The 17872-nt window shown below is 32.6% G+C and overlaps 1 protein-coding gene across 1 annotated transcript in view; it reads left to right on the top strand.

The window, feature by feature from the left end:
* Positions 1 to 14399, top strand: part of e (nonribosomal peptide synthetase ebony) — a 41649-nt gene extending 27250 nt beyond the window's left edge. Inside the window, exons 5-16 of the mRNA XM_076409558.1 lie at positions 2600 to 2764; positions 2826 to 3052; positions 3546 to 3608; positions 3666 to 3876; positions 8296 to 8415; positions 10688 to 10884; positions 11045 to 11279; positions 12798 to 13010; positions 13069 to 13204; positions 13266 to 13529; positions 13606 to 13789; positions 13867 to 14399. Of these exons, the coding sequence (XP_076265673.1) occupies positions 2600 to 2764; positions 2826 to 3052; positions 3546 to 3608; positions 3666 to 3876; positions 8296 to 8415; positions 10688 to 10884; positions 11045 to 11279; positions 12798 to 13010; positions 13069 to 13204; positions 13266 to 13529; positions 13606 to 13789; positions 13867 to 14007 (2156 nt within the window). The 3' untranslated portion in view covers positions 14008 to 14399. The remainder of the gene's footprint in view (positions 1 to 2599; positions 2765 to 2825; positions 3053 to 3545; positions 3609 to 3665; positions 3877 to 8295; positions 8416 to 10687; positions 10885 to 11044; positions 11280 to 12797; positions 13011 to 13068; positions 13205 to 13265; positions 13530 to 13605; positions 13790 to 13866) is intronic.
* Positions 14400 to 17872: the final 3473 nt, after the last annotated feature.

The following is a 17872-nucleotide window of genomic DNA, read 5'->3' as shown; positions in this document are numbered from 1 at the left end:
AGTTCTCTCAATAAGACCGCAGTAATTTTTATACAAAACGCCATATTGTCTTGAAATTTTGGACAGTTGTAGTTTGAAGATCCATGACTTGTTGAACTCTAATTTAAAACATAAATGCAAACCTTTTTAATTGTTTTATAGTTGAAGCAAAAGCAACATTACATTTATACTTGCAGTATGATGATCTTTGTTCCTTTTATACTTGGAGATTGGTAGTTTCTTGTACATAGTTTCTCCACATCTCCTGAGTTCATCGAATAATTTACTTTTTATAAAATGAAGACTGAGTCAAATCGATTTCCACCACTGTTTAAAAAAATGTATCACACTGTAAAAGTTATCAGTTAAAAGTTTTGGTTTGATCAAAGTATAATCATCATAATAAGGTCGATTTTTTAATTTATTCCTTTAGTACAGTCCTTCAGTATCATTAAAAATGCTTATGAAGTTGCTTCTCTTTCCCCATATGCTCATAAATCAAGGCTTATTGATAACATTTGTTTCTTAATTTTCTTGCGAATCTAATGATCCATAATCTAACAAAAATAAATATTGGAAAGGTATTACTATGTAATTTACAATTAGAATGATTAGTGTCGCATTGATGATTTGCAAACTTTGACACATTGCTAGTTATTATTTTTATTCACACCTATTTATATTTCAATAAAATGATAGATAAGTGACAAATCTAAAAAAGAAGTCGAATAATTCCCTTTGAGATTAATTCATAATTCTTATGTGCATTATCTTCTTTATACAATAATGTATTTTTTACCAACTTCAAAAAGGAGGAATATATATATATATATATATATATATATATATATATATATATATATATATATATATATATATATATATATATATATACATTTAATATTATTATATATTACTTCTTTATTCCAAAGAGTGTACTTCCAAGTTACGATCTGGAGGGGTAAGGAGGGTAATTGAGGGAAAACTTCAAATTTCAAAGGCACGTACAATGTTTTCACATATTTTTATCTAAAATAATTAGATATTAGTGTATAATAGTTCAGTGTAAAAGTCAGTCAGTTTGCTTTTCAAACAATGACCATATCATATGAGACATCGTAGAAAGGTTATAGGTAACTGTTTCTGTGGTGTAACATGGCAGCGACTTTTTTGTTCTAGTTTGATTGAAACATTTGTCAAATCACCTAGACTAGGTAGCGGACCCCAGGACTATAACGTTCCTTATTTTCAATCATTGTGTTTTATTCCTATTTTAGTAATAAAATAACTGCGTAATTTATTGAGTGAAAACACTAAAAAGAGAAAAATAAACACTTACTTACATTCTTTACACACAAAAAAAATGTTTTAAAGTAAAATATGTACATAATCGTTGTAATAACTAAATAAAAATAAACGAAAATTTAGTTAACCTATCTTATACATGTATATTAAATTCTACTATATACACACAATTTAGCTTAATACTCACCTAAATCTATTTAGCTATTTACAATATTATTTGAACTACTACCAACTTATCATTTTAAAGTCGGTGCCGAGCCCAAATAGTACAAAAATAATAAATAATAATAATTTTGTGCCATATACAAAATATATAAATACATATAAATTACCAACAAGACATATTTAAATTAATATAATTATTTGCGTTTGGCACTGACTTCAAAGTGGTCAGTTGGTAGTAGTTAAAATAATATTGTGAATAGATAAATAGGTTTAGGTAGGTATTAAGCTAAATTCTGTGTATATAGTAGAATTATACAATATTCTTTTCTTTTTTAAAAATACTTTATTTTGCTATAATTATAATAGGATCTGTTAACGTCTATAAATGTCTCATAGCAATTGAAATTAAGGCCTGTGAGCGTTTTATCGAGAATGCGTTCCATATTTGATTTTTCTTCAATTTATTGTCATTTAAATCATGTAATGTATCCAAAGTAACTTCCAAATTCGGCGTATTAACCTTCGTAGAATAAAATCACGCTACTTTTACATATTGATCTATTTAAAAATAAGTACTTTTTGAACAGATGTGTTTTCTCTCAAGAATTATTTGACAAAACCGAGATATTTTATAGCTGATCTTGCAGCGAAATGTTCCATCTTCAAAATATTGGCTATAATGTAAACAGACTTCAGAGTTATTTCCATGTTATCAGTCAATTCTCCAAGAACTATATAATAATTTACGTCAGTAAATCAGCTAGATTAATCTAGATTGTCTAGATGATTTCGTTATTTGTATCTATTAAAAGGCAAACAAAAGGATACTGTTTATATGACTGAGTATTTGACAAGAACGTTAATTATATACAAACACTTTTTTAATGATTTTTTAGTGATTATAAGTAACTAATAATCCAAATAGGTGTTTCAACCAAATATTTTTAATGCACTTTATTTAAACTGTTTGATTTAATTAACTAATGAACTTGAAACGAACTTATACAGAAAATACCTACTCCAATATAAATGAAACTCTATAATCAGTAATGTATCACTATACACCACATCGTTTTCTTATAATATTCAGTCTCGTATTAGTCGCGCTGTATAACAAAATTACCTAATATATATCTATATTTTTTTACAGATTCACCATTTTATCTGGATACGCACAAAATATCTTTCAACGATTTGGTACATAGGAGTTCCCATCAACCTGACCACTCTCTTCAGGTTGACGAGCAACTTCGCCACAGCAGAGATGACCTCGCCATCGTGCTATACACATCCGGCAGTACCGGAGTACCAAAGGGTATGTCACTAGTCAGAAATCATCAGTAGACGGTTATTCGTGATGGTTCTTCTTTCAACAGGTGTTCGATTGCCCCACAAGGTGATACTGAATCGCCTTCATTGGCAATTCAAGCGGTTCCCGTACAGTTCCACCGAGAAGGTTTGCGTGTTCAAGACAGCATTGACGTTTGTGGACAGCGTGAGCGAAATTTGGGGACCCTTGATCAATGGACTGTCCGTTCTAGTGGTACCAAAAGCTTTAACAAAAGATCCAGAGAAGTTGATCAATTTGATTGACGAATACCAGGTAAATTATACCCATTTTTCAGTTTATTATTATTTCTTCTTCTTCTTCTTCATCCCTTGTTAAGTGATTAATCTTATCTTTTATAAGATATTATATTTTATTTATCAATTTTTATCTTTTATAAGAATATGACATTTTATATGAACATAAGTTATGCGCACAATATGTTCCGCTTCCACTAAGAATGGAACAAAAACATACGCTGTGAAAATCTATAAATTCCTTCTTGTTCAGATTTAGTTCCGTCCGATTTCTGGTTGTTTTCGAATCAGTAAAAATACAGGGAAAAGAGGTCGAGAGAAGAAAAAGGACTGTTTTAGGATTGAGTTGCTTTGCATTAAACTCGGTCAAACTGTTAAAAAAATAAACATTGGAAATCTATATCTTTTTTGATGCCTACTGGTAATTTTGGGAATTATTTTCATATATACCTAAACATTTGTCTAGATATTTCAGTATGTGCAGTATTTTCAGTCTATTTTTGTCGTTTTAGATTGAACGATTGGTTCTGGTACCCTCTCTCCTGAGAAGCTTGTTGATGTACATGAGTTTGCAGGTAAAATTAGTTGGTTGTCATTAATTCGGTATAATTTAACGCCCATCATTATTATAGAAAGAAAGAAACATCTTGAGATCCTTGAAAACTTGGGTGTGTTCTGGTGAAACTTTGGTCGTGTCTTTGGCTGAGGAATTCTTCAACTTCTTTGAGGAAGGCCGTTATCAACTGTGCAATTTCTACGGTAGTACTGAAATAATGGGCGACGTTACTTATCACGTCATCGATCAGCGCAGCCAACTGAAACACCAGGACAAAGTTCCAATAGGTAAGTAGTATTGAATGATGTTTATTAGCAGTTTTGCGAGTTACTTAAATTTATTCAATAATCTTATAATAAATTTAAGTTATTAAATATTAATTTAAGTTTAAATTTAATTTATGATTATGTTCTTTGAGGATGTCTCTTCGGAATTGAAATAAATAAAAGTGTGAGTATAAGGTAGTGCGTTGGGACCAGTCCTTTATCTGGTATAGACAGGTGATGCTGTATGTTGCGAAAACATACTACAATATATATATATATATATATATATATATATATATATATATATATATATATATATATATATATAAAATAATATCAGTTTGAATGAGCTAAAGTATGAGCTCTCATAATAAGTAATATATAAAATATAAAAGTGGCATATGCTTAAACCACAAAATATTTAAATATGCTCATATAAAGAAAACGACAGAAGAACTGGATATTTCATTTAGAAGAATGTATTGGCTATTTCGAAGAAATTCTGCTCTATCAGTATAGTACTGCTTTATAAGCAAGTGATATATGGGAAGAAGAGCAGTCTTGACATAATTCGTCGGTTTTGTAACAAAATATTAAGGTGTGCTGTTAATGCCCTTTGGTACTTCAGAAATAGTGATCTCCATAGTTATTTGAAAATGGACAGAATTAACCAGGACATTAGAAAACTTACCCCGAGTCAAGAACAAACATGTCTTCACTATGTCAATGTCGAGGTAGTCCAGCTTCTTGATGGCACGTATAGGATAGGATGACTCAAGCCTTTCGAGCTGGTGTGGTGTGATATTAGTGCAAAAGCAAAGCAATCAATTATCTTTTCGAAAATCTTTTTTTTAGTCATTTAGAACTACATAATATTACTCATTGAACTAGTATCAATTATTTTTCAGATATCACTATCTAGATATTATCTCTTTGGTTGAGCTTATTAGCTTTTTTCTAACCAATTTTCAACAGAGACGAACAGGATTTATTAGAGTAGATTTTTAGTAGAGAGACTTGAAGTTAAACGAACTTGAACGAAATATTCATATCTGTTATCATGGTAATAAAGTACCAACCGCGAACAAAGGCTTCGTCGTTAATAAAATAAATATCGAATATATTCACGAAGAAAAAACACTAACATAATTGTTTAAGAGTTACCTTGTACTCGATATCACTTTGCAACGGTTGAGTTAGTAGCTACGAAATCATATTTAGGTTTTTTACCTTTTGTATTGTTTCCTACTGGAATTGCGTAAAAAGCTTTTTTTAATTCGTCGTCAGACTGCTTGCATTTTTTAAATGTCGCAATGTTCTTGAATTAAATTGGCCACGTTAAATATAACACACTGAAGTTATTGATATTGAAAGAATATTATATGTGTATCACTTAAAATCTGACATTTATATAAAAGGTTTATTTACAAAAAAGGTTTATAAACAGAATATCCAATGAGAAGAAATAGAAAAAATAAAACCATAGATTAATAACGAAAGTATGTACCATATAATATAGGTATTAGTACTGTGTAATTATAGAGTCGTTAAGATTTTGATATTCAATTGAATTTATCAGTGTCATATTGCCAAATATCTAATGTAGTATAAACAATACATAAAATGAAAATTCTTTAGAACGTTAGTGATAACATTCGTAAATATGCATATTATAAAGCCATCATTAGTAAAAATCGAGAATCCTTTTACTCCAGCTTTATATTAGGACAATAAATTCAAAGGTTATATAAATTTTCAATTTACAAATAAAAAGATAGCATAGTTTTAATATAGCATATAAAATAATATAAAATAAAATAGCAACATAAAGCAAATATTAGACTAAATAATTTAACGAATATATGAAACAATCAGTTCAAGCTAATTATTAAAATATTATATAATGTATAACTATAAAGTAAAACTAAATTTACTGTAACAGATAATAGAGCAATAACAGGTCAATTGAAAAGTCTCCGGCCTGATACATAGATGGCTAACTAGAATTAAATACATAGGTTTGTATTTAGCCCTAACCCTCAAAAGATGCGTGTGTAAATATGACAGCCGGATCATTGGTTTATGAATTATAGCATTTTGAGTGAAGCAACTTTTGTTGATGTGAAAAAAATGGATAAAAAGGAATTTCGCGTGTTAATAAAATATTGCTTTTGAAAGGAAAAAATACAGTTGAAGCAAAAACTTGGCTTGATGCCGAGTTTCCGGACACTGCCCCAGGAAAATCAACCATCAAGGATTGGTATACTAAGTTACGGTGAACGCAATGGAAGCCCAGAAGAGTTTGTTACCGAGGAAAACATTTTAAAAATCCATAAAATGATTTTGAGTGGCCGTAAATTGAAATTGAATGAAATAGCAGACACTCTAAAGATATCAACTGAACGTGTACACCATATCGTTTACGAATATTTGGGTATGAGAAAGATCTGTGCAAAGTGGGTGCCGCGGGAGCTCACTTTTCACCAAAAACAACGACTAGTTAATGATTCGGAGCAGTGTTTGAAGATGACCAAGCGTAATCAACCCGAGTATTTGCTTCGATATGTGACAATGGATGAAAGATGGGTCCATCATTTCACTCCGGACTCCAACTGACAGTCATCCTAGTGGACTGTAGGCGATGAATCCGCTCCAAAGCGTGGTAAAACGCAACAGTCGGCTGGTTACGTTATGGCGTCTGTATTTTGGGATGCGCATGGAATAATTTTCATTAACTACCTTATATCTGAAAAAGGAAGGAAGTTCTGCTTCATCAAGACAATGCATCGTGTCACAAGTCAGTGAAAACGATGGCAAAATCCATGAATTGGGCTTCGAATTGCTTCCTCATCCACCGTATTCTCCAGATCCAGCGACTATTTCCTATTTTCAGATCTCAAAAAAATGCTCACTGGGAAGAAATTTTCGTCGAATATTCGAGGTGATCGCCGAAACTGAGGCATATCTTGAAGCAAAGGACAAATCGTATTACAAAAATGGTATCGGAAAGTTGGAGTGTCGCTATAATCAGTGTATCACCCTTGAAGGGAATTATGTTAAATAAAAAAAAGTAATTTTGCCAAAAAAGTATGTTTTACTATTGTAGGCCGGGAACTTTTCAATTGACCTGTTAGTCGTTAAAATCTTGATGTCCTAAGTGAATTTGTTAAATAATGTTTTCCTTACAATAAAGAAAACAATTTAAAAATGATATGTTATTATATATTAAAACTTGTTTTTACAATATCTTCACTATAAGATCAGAAATATATTTAGCATATGCTATATGTTAAATATTATAGTTAAATGTTACAGTTACAGTAAGAAATGCCTGTATATTAAAATATATGCAAATTATCTCCAGAACTAGCACTCACTAACCTTTTTTTTTAATGGCATTTAAATAAATCTAATATTAAGTTCTAATAATCATAAGTAATTTATTATTATAAGAATTATTTATTATAAGCATTTTAATAATTAATAATCATCTTCATTAAGTTTTAATAATCAATAAACTATTGAATTTTGGCCTCTAAAGTAAATAACTAAAATAATTGGAAAAAGTGAATAGTGATAATATTTTTATATATGCATACTGTAAAGCCATCTATTAGGAAAAACCGAGACTACTTTTTCTCCTGCTTTATATTAGGACAGTTAATTCAGGGATTATATAGATTTTCAAAAACAAATAAACGCTTAGTACAATCCTAATTATAAATTAATTTATTACTACATTTCATTTGTACTTGGATTAATTCACAAGCAAGATGAGTACCAGATAAATTCATCAATATGTATTCCTCAATTACAAAATTATAATAACTTGAGTTATAGTTTACACTAATGGTATACACTTTATATAAATTGGAATGATTTGGTTCGCTTCAATCTTCTGATAACCTACGCATTGTCCAGTAGTTGTATTGCTTCCACGTTATTATGGTTTAGTAATCTTTCGTGTTTTAACGCGAAATCTTGGATAACATCGCAAATCCATTTTATTTCCAGGTCATCATGCAGTTCATCGTTAGTTACGTAGCGACAGACATTGGTAATTAATCGAAGAATTTTGTTTCGGCAGTGTTGGATAGTCATCCAATAGTCAGTTAATTTGAATTATATATGTCTAATAAATCAATCTCTTTGATTTTAGATCAAGTCGAGAGTATCTTTCGACTAACCAGTTTAGTCGTTCTATTTTGGTTCTAATGTGTTTTGCTTTTTGTCTAACATAATTTTCATAACATAAGTTTCCAATTTAATTTACTGTCAAGAAGGATGATGAGGTATTTAGCTGATAAACTATTAACATATTGTGTAAAATAACTATAAAGTAAAACTAATTTTATTGTAATAGATAATAGAGCAATACATCCAAATCCAGATGAAACAACGATTCTAATTAGTATTACACTAACACTTTCTATATTCCAGGTCTACCGATTGACAACACCATGATCTATCTTCTGGATAAAGATTTTCGACCTGTCAAATCGGGAGAGGTTGGAGAACTCTTCGTCTCGGGACTAAATCTTGCGGCTGGATACGTCAACGGTAATATAACGTCTTAAAATTAATATTTCTGTAATAAAAATAGAATTTAAGTACACTATTTTGGGCATATTTTCAGATATATGTTTTATTTTGATCTCAAACGTTAGACTCTATTGGGTTTAATTATTATGTAACGTTAGGTAATAGTATTTGTGTTCTGTGAAGGTTTTCTAATCGCACCTGGTACTTATTAACGACATTTTAATTGTTTGTAATGAGATTAGTGGCATTGTAAGTCTTTTTATAGATAATAATTGTTTTTTGCTATAATGAGTGATATTGTTTTTACCAGGTGTACCGGAAAGTCATTCCCGGTTTCTCTAAGAAATATAGCTGGTCTTAGGTATGCAACGTTAAGATTTGACACATATGTCATTTAATTCTATGGACATCAAGATTCTAAGCTGTACATGTTATGGCTTATTTATCTATAGATTTATGCTTAAAAAAGTAGTAAGTGGTTCCTAATACTCGCTTGTACGGTCTTGTTTTATTGTCCCTTCTATAATGTATATGTGTGCCATGCCTTTGGATGAGATAACGGACGACACCATAACACTAACCGGGCGTTTAATCATCTCTACAAGGTAATCAGCGTGGAATCATCAATAATTTTTTTCAATAAAAAATTGGAATATTGATAAGTCGGAAAAACGCACCTAAAATGATATGGTGATTCATGTTCTGTCACATTTAGCAATACGATTTGCCTTAAAAGGCTTTGTATTATCAATTTTAAATTTAATTAGGTTGATAACAGAGTTTGAAACCCCAGCAATAGCTGCTATCTATATCTGAATATGTAACAGGTCAACTGAAAAGACCCTGGTCCCTTTTCGATACCATTTTTGTAGTATGATTTGTCCTTTGTTTCAAAACAGGCCACAGCTTCGGCGATCACCTCTTCATTTAACGAAAATTTCTTCGCAGCGAGCATTCTTTTGGGATCTGAGAACAGGAAATAGTCACTGGAGGCCAGATCTGGAGAAAACAGTGAATAAGGAAGCAATTCGAAGGCCAACTCATGGATTTTTGCCATCGTTTTCACTGACTTGTGACACGGTGCATTGTCTTGGTGAAGCAGCACTTTCTTTTTCTCCAAATGCGGCCGTTTTTCAGAGATTTCTTCCTTCAAACGGTCCAGTAACGCTATGTAAAATTCGCTGTTGATGGTCCTTTCTTTTTCAAGGTGACTACCCACGGAATAATTTTCATTGACTAATGAAAATTATTCCATGCGCATCCCAAAATACAGACGCCATAACCTTACCAGCCGACTGTTGCGTTTTCCCACGCTTTGGAGCGGGTTCATCGTGTGCAGTCCACTCGGATGCCTGTCGATTGGATTTTGGAGTGAAATGATGGAGCCATGTTTCATCCATTGTCATATATTGACGCAAAAACTCGGGTTTATTACGGTTGATCATCTTCAAACACTGCTCCGAATCATCAACTCGTCGTTGTTTTTGATCAAAAGTGATCTCGCACTTTCTCATACCCAAATATTCGTGAATGATTTGATGTACACATTCAGTTGATGTCTTTAGAGTGTCTGCTATTTCATTCAACTTCAATTTACGGTTATTCAAAATTATTTTGTGGATTTTTTTATGTTTTCGTCGGTAACAATCTCTTTTGGGCATCCACTACGTTCACCGACTTCGATGCTGATTTCACCACGTCTCAACTTAATATATCAATTCTTGGTGGTTGATTTTTCTGGAACAGTGTCCGGAAACTCGGAATCAAGCCAAGTTTCTGCTTCAACTGTATTTTTTCCCTTCAAATATTTTATCAACACGCGAAATTCCTTTTTATGCATTTTTTTCACAATAACAAAAGTTGCTTCATTCAAAATGCTATAATTCACAAACTAATGATCGGACAGCCCTGAAATTTATACACGCATCTTTTGTGGGTTAGTGTTAACTAAAAAACATATGGATTTAATTCTAGTAGCGCTATCTATATGTCAGGCCAGGGACTTTTAAATGTACCTGTTATGGAGTGCAGTGACAACGTTTGTATGTCTCTAATTTTCTTGGAGATGTGTCCTGGGCCGTATATGGTACTGTGTTGCCACTTCACAAAAACAATTAATAATAGTACCAGTACCTATTTAAGATAAAATAACCCTTTAAAACAACATCATTTATTTAATCAAATATTATAAACTATACATTAAATAAATACAAGTACTGTGCCTAATAAATTTGGCCACCTACTGTATCGAGTTATACGAGCAAATATTTATTTATTTTTGAAAATGCAGGACGTGATCCCGAAAGATTTGTTGACAATCCACTGGCGATCGATCCCACTTACTCCAAATTGTACAGGACCGGCGACTTCGCCAAGGTGGAGAAGGGGACGATATTGTACGAGGGCAGGACCGATTCCCAAGTAAAAATCAGGGGCCACCGAGTGGATTTAAGTGAAGTGGAAAAAGCGGTGACATCTCTAGAGCCGGTAAGTAACGAATTGATTCCACCTGTTGACTCAAGCCGGCGTGGGGATGGTTTATTTATCTTCCGGACTCGTTATTTTGATATTTACGGATTTTGCTCCGCTCGATCTGACGTAATTTTCTCAACAATTGATTATACCAGTTTTTTAACGTTTTTCTAAGGTGGATAAAGCCGTGGTGCTGTGTTACAAACCGGGAGAGATCAGCCAGGCTTTACTGGCGTTCGTCACCACCAAGGTGTTGTTGAGCGAGCATCAGCTGGAGGTCATGTTGAGCGATAAACTGACCTCGTACATGATTCCGCAAATCGTACTGGTGGAGACCATTCCATTGCTTGTTAATGGAAAAATAGACAGGCAGTCATTGCTGAAGATGTATGAGAATACTAATAATAATGGTGAGTGATAAAATCATGTTTTAAACTGACTGTACTTGTGGCCGTTGATGTAATAGAAGTTTCGAGTCATTTTATGTCAGCAGTACACGAGACTATGAATGGGTTATGGAATGTTGGCTTTGGTTTTCTTTAAATCTTCGTTTTAATGTTGTTGAGTTGTTGACGAGAGAACACGGTGTTACAAATGAAATACATACATTTATTTTCGACGAGTTCGTTTATTTTAATTTTTTTGTTAATTACTTCTTACGTTATATATGCTTAGTACAATCTTAATTTACAAATTGATTTATTACCACTGTTCTGTTGTACTAACACTAAATAATTTCGTGTGGTTTGGTTCGCATCAATTTTCTAATTTCCTGCGTGTTGTGCCATAGCTATATTGCTTCCACGTTACTGTAGTTCATCTTTTAAGGTGCAATCTTGGTTCAGTTCGTATATCCATTTGATTTCGAGGCCATCGTGCAGTTCTTCGTTGATTACGTACCAATAATCATTGGTAATTAATCATTTAACTTTGTTTTGGCTGCGTTGAATAATTAGTTAATTTGATCTCTTAGTGCAACCCCATATTTGTACCCTATATGTCCAAATTGGCTTTATGATTGACAGATAAACCAATGTCTTTGATTTTATATCAACTTGAGATTATCTTCCGAGTAACCAGTACAGCTGATTGACTTTAATTCTAATCTGTTCTGCTTTTTGTCTAACATGATGTTTCCAGTTTAACCTACCATCGCGATAAATTCGAAGGTATTTGGCTGATTCTGCTTGGAAAGTCGGGCATCCGTCAAGTGATATAATTATGTTTTTGTCATTTCGCCACAACGTTTATTATGCATAATGTTTTTCGAAACATTCTTCATGATGATCAATGCACTTTTGCATATTCTTGAACCAATCTTTGTAACAGTTTTGTCACACTGATTAAGGTACGCCCGAAACATGGAAAATATTGCTAAATCAGGTCTGTACGGAGTATGCTTCATCAATTCGAACCTTTGATGTATTAAATAAGCTGTTAAATGGTCGTTTGGTAGCCCATATGTATAGATCCTAGTTCCACTATCTGAATAGATGTTATACTGGGTTTTGATAGTCTGATATTGCATATCTTGAACCTTCCTTTGTACCAATTGACACGAACATCTTTTTGACAGACCATTGTGAACAATGTTTGACAGGTACAAGCATCAGTTGTTGTACTAATGTCCAAGTATGACTTAACCTCATGGTAAGCCATATGATGATCTTGTAATATAATCTCGCGCACGGTTGATTTTTAAATTGTTTCATTGCATTCCTCGAGGTGAGTCGTCAAAAGTTCTGTTCTAATGACAAAACATTCTGAAAAATGTAATGGTTATTGAAGGTTATTAATATCCCAGTTGGAGACACCAGATGGGGTCTAACAACCCTTAGTATTGCTAAGGCCAAAACTATAAAAAGTAACTCTGGTGGAATTTGATTTTGTTTAACGACCAACAATTTACGCTATCGATGATGTTTTAGATGACTGTACACCTCAAGTCGACATCAGCTACGAAGGAGTCCTCTCACACCAGATGGAAGCCGCTAAAGACCTCTTCGAAACCGTGGCTTCGGTATTGGGACGTTCCGCCCGGACCACCATCTCGATCAACGCAAACTTCTACGAAATCGGCGGTAATTCGTTGAACTCCATCTTCACCATCTCCAGGTTAACCGGAAAAGGTTACCATATCAGTAAGTTCTCGATACTTTTTGGTGCAAAATTGTGCATAATCTACGTTCTTTCTTAAAGATATCGGCGATTTTATTGCTGCTATCGATTTCGGCGAGGTCCTTCAACGAATGACCGAGGCAACCAAGATTGTTCAAGAACCACCCAGCTATGTATCAGAAATGTTGAAAATGGAGCATAAAGATGTCGTTTTAGAGTAAGTACTGATGACCATCGATAACCATCGTTATTTTTATGTTATTTTTGTCAAATTCCAGCATGATTACCACTAGTTTCTACCAAAAAGCTGATCTGGAACAATGGATTATCTCTGACATATCCGTGGCGGATTACAAGGAACTCATGGACGCTTTATGGGAGCCCCTGCTAGAGAAAAACCTGAGCTTCATCGCCAAAAATCGGGATGGCAAAATATGTGGAGTTGCATTGAATTTTGATGCGCACGATGAACCAGAAGTCCATATTCAATCCCGCTTGACCATAATATTCGAGTTCCTGGAAAGCATCGAAGGCCCAGTCAGGTAAAATTAACGACAACTTAAAGAAACTTAAAAGTAACTTAAAACGAGAACCGTTTTCTTTATTTTGTTCTTGTAGAGATAATGAGCTACCAGTCGGCAAAGGAAAAGTGTTACATTCCTTCATGATGGGTACTCATTCGTCGTTGACTCCCAGGGAAAACGTCGCCATCTTCCAATTCATGGAAAACGAGGAGTTAAAACTGGCCAAAACCAGAGGTTTCGCTGGTATTTTTACGACCAACACAAGTCCTCTGACACAGGTAAATGTTTTTGCAATATTCATTCAAATTGGTGAAGGCGCTTAAACATATAATAAATAACTTTTGTTTATTTTTAGCAACTGGGTAGCGATGTTTACAAGTATAAATGCATGCTCAACTATCAAGTAAACACATACGTTTCCAGTGACAATACTAAACCATTCGGCTTAGCACCAGACGACCAAAGGGCCATAGTTCATTGGAAACCCTTGGAATAAATGAGAGTTGTCGTCGAAATAATACCTATCCCTAGATCAGTTTGTATCCAAACTTCATAATTAAACTCTAGGAAAAGTATTTATGTGATAATGCAGAGAAAAAAAATTCCAAATAATATTTATTTTTATTTTTACGATGCAAATTATTATTACTGTTGTTGTAGCTAGGAGATATTGTTAAGCCTGTGGTTTATTTAGAATGTTATACGCTCAATATATAAAAGCTTTCTTTAGTATTTACTTATATATTTATATACAGTATTTACTTATATGTAGTATTTTTATTGTTTATCAAATATGTATATAATTTATTTGTTAGTATATAGGGGATAGCGTAAGAGAAATGTTATCGTTTACGGAAAAAAATGTTCAATAAATGTTTTCCCAACTTCCGCCCGTGTGTGTTTTGTGGTATTTTTCGTCGTGTTTTTGTCCCCAGTTTTACATTGATGTGATAACGAAATGGCGAAGGTTGCGTCGCACGAATGAAAACAAAACATAATCATATAATATTAATTGCTGTGATTATTTTTGTTGTGTTTTAAGAACCAGATAACAAGATTCGTTTTTTCCTTATTTATCATCAGATTCTAAAAAATTGGATTGTTGGGTTGTTCCCCATAAGGATGTAGGCCTCGAAGAATATATATGTATATATATATATATATATATATATATATATATATATATATATATATATATATATATATATATATATATATATATATATATATATATAAATATAATTAAGGTCTTGACTATCCAATCATCTGTGTAATACTAACTGAATGGTGAAAGAATGAGTTGGAGAGGTCTGTTTTCTAATATATAAAAAGTCTCTTCTTTCCCTTAAATCAAATAATATTTTTCAAGTAAATTAATAGTTTTTTAGTTTCCTAAACCCTTTCACATATTATGAATTATTGTTATAACGGTTGAAATTCCAAAATATCCATATATTTAAGCAATCTTCTGCTGAATCCCATCAAAAACTCCTATAAACTTAGGATGGTGCTTCTCCGTCATACCTCTATTGCCCGTTTTGGTTTCAGATGTTCTAAAGTGGCAATTTTGATGTCAATGTTAAGAAACAATCCGGAGTTAAAAAATGTTCGAAGCAAACAAATTGAAAAATGTATTGTTCAAAAACCCGGTTCAAACTATTAAACAGTTCGGCAGTAAATGATTCAACAGTTTCCAAACGTTTACATTCAGCGAGAAATATCGAAGGGCTACCTAAAGTCGTTGATTAACTTAAACGAATGACTCTCGTAACTTGATTAACATTAATAACTCGTACCTTATTGCACTTTATTGTTTGTAATGGTGTTATTTACATTCGTCGATAGTGTTCATTAACAGCGATGATCGTGAGTGTAGCTGGTGTGAGTTTCGGTGAAATTATTTCTTTAATCATTTATATTTATAGTAGTTTATGTTCATTGCAGATTTTATCGATACCCAATTATTGATTATCATTTTACAATTGACATTGCAATAATTACTATTTACAAATATAATATTGACCTTTATGCAATAATACATAGGGATATCAATAATCGCTACATGTTTCAGTGAAAATAATAAATATTTATTTCTAGATTTTGAATAAATTTTAACAATTCTGTGCCATATAACATGTAACTAATGTTTTAAAAGTTTTCTTTTCTAATATATAAATAAAATTATAATTACTAAATTGTGCTATTTATATCAGCCATTATAGTATAGTTAGGTCCTTGCATGTATTTTTAATCGGCTTTATCTGTTGGCGTAGAAGTATTATTTTAAACAACCATTAAACAATCTAAATTAACTCTTAAATTTGAGGGTTTTTGCATTTTTCTATATAAAACAAGAGTTTTTCATTTAGCATTATTGAGTTATTCAATTTGTATAGATGATAATTATGAGTTGTTCAAATTGTACTGATAAAATAGTTTGATTTGAAGAAATCTTCTAGTGACACCCATCAAATACTTTTATAAACATATGATGGTGCTTTTCCGTCATATCACCATTGTCGGTTTTGGTTTCAAATATTTTAATGTCGCAATTTTAATGTCAATGTTAAAAAAAGTATTAATATTTTCTAAAAACCTTTGAAGTTAATTAATACCAAAGACTTCATTTTAGAGTCATATATTCTGAAATGTTTAAAAATATCTTTAATTTTCTCTTTTAAATAATACACAAAATATAGATATTATTTTGGATTCCTTAGTTCACGATTCAGCGGAGAAAATGAAGCTTCGAAAAAATTGCAATAAGTAAGGACTGAAGAAAAGAAAGGAAAGGCAATCTATTATTCTTTATAGATTATTCAACAACAAGAGACCCCATCAAAACCAACAGAGACCAACATTAAAAGGCCCCTAACTCTTCCTTTAAAAATAATGACAATAATTCGCTCAAGAACAGGATTTCTCGGAGCTTTCTCTTCGGCGATCTGTGAATGACAATATGGATGTAAAAATAGCAAAGTTGACAATACAGGCCTGAGTCCTGAGAAGTACTTTAGATGCACCCAGATACTTACACCGAGACGTTCAGATACTGACTGTCACTCTGGAAATCGCGAGAATCTCAAAGATACATGAGAACAGGCTCCGTTCTCATGTCAGTATCGAAGTAATAAAATTCTTGTAATATACCAGAACAGGGCAGAGATTTAAAATAATCAAACCATTTGATTTTGTGTAGTGTACTCTAGTGAGATATATTTAATAGAAAAACAGTGATGTTAATACATAAGCATTATTACACCAGAGATAAAGATAGTGCCGATGGACCCCAGATATACAACTATATGTAAGTTATTGTAAAGACAAACAGTAGGTTAGTCGGCAACGACAAGTAACAATGTAACAGATAAATTTAAAAATGTGGCAACAACATTGAAATTATGATTATTATTTTCAGTTAAACATTCTGAATGGTTGAGAAACGTCTACCAGTCGTTAGATCCCTTAAAATTCTCTAAGGGAACCCTTAGAGCACCCGTAGAGTTTATCTCTCCGTTCTATCAAAGAAATATGGTAACATAATTAGGTGGACATAAATAGAGATGAGTCCTGAGATGCCTTCATTGCCGTTCATGTGACTTAATGTTAGAAATAATAAATAAATCCTTCTCCATAGTCTACAAACTAGAGCTCTAAGCTAAAGTTAAGAATACACTAATACTATACATGTTGGTAGGGTTTGTCACGTCGCTGAAATTCAGCAACCTCATTTCATGTTTTAAGTCGAATCACTTAAGGTAAATACATTTGATTTCTAGGTCATCGTACAGCTCTTCGTTGGTTACGTAGCGCTAAGCATTGGCAATTAAACGTAGAACTTTATTTTCACAGCGTTGGATTACTAGTTGGTTTGATGTTTTAGTGCAACCCCCATATTTGCACCCCATAGGTCCAAGTTGGTTTTATGATTGACTGATAAAACAATCTCTTTGATTTTAGGTCAACTTGATAGTATCTTCGAGACTAACCAGTGTAGTTGTTTGATTTTGAGTCCGATCTGCTCTGCTTTTTATCTAAAATGATGCTTCTAATTTCACGAGTTTAATGGTGACTGACAGTGCACCCTAATGTACTTGCCAATCGGCTAAATATTTGGTAATAGTGATAAAAATGAAGTAGTAGACTAAAACGAAATGACAAGATGACGAAAGAATAGATGTTGAAACAAATTTTGTATCTCAACAAACTCATTTTCAATGCTCCTTCTCCATTACATCATTAATGACGTAATCTTCGGAAAAAAAAACACGACGGGCTGTAATTTCCTGGGGAAATGTCACGACGCCCGCCCTACATTGTTGTTTCCAATTTCGCGTTAAAACAATTTGAATATAAAACGT

Source organism: Rhynchophorus ferrugineus, unplaced genomic scaffold (genome assembly GCF_030347505.1).
Source record: "Rhynchophorus ferrugineus isolate W39M unplaced genomic scaffold, kcgeb_rfMv2 rfM7, whole genome shotgun sequence".
NCBI classification, from domain to species: Eukaryota; Metazoa; Arthropoda; class Insecta; order Coleoptera; family Curculionidae; genus Rhynchophorus; species Rhynchophorus ferrugineus.
The sequence above is the reverse complement of the archived record's forward strand: the minus strand, read 5'-3'. Positions and strand labels throughout refer to the sequence as shown.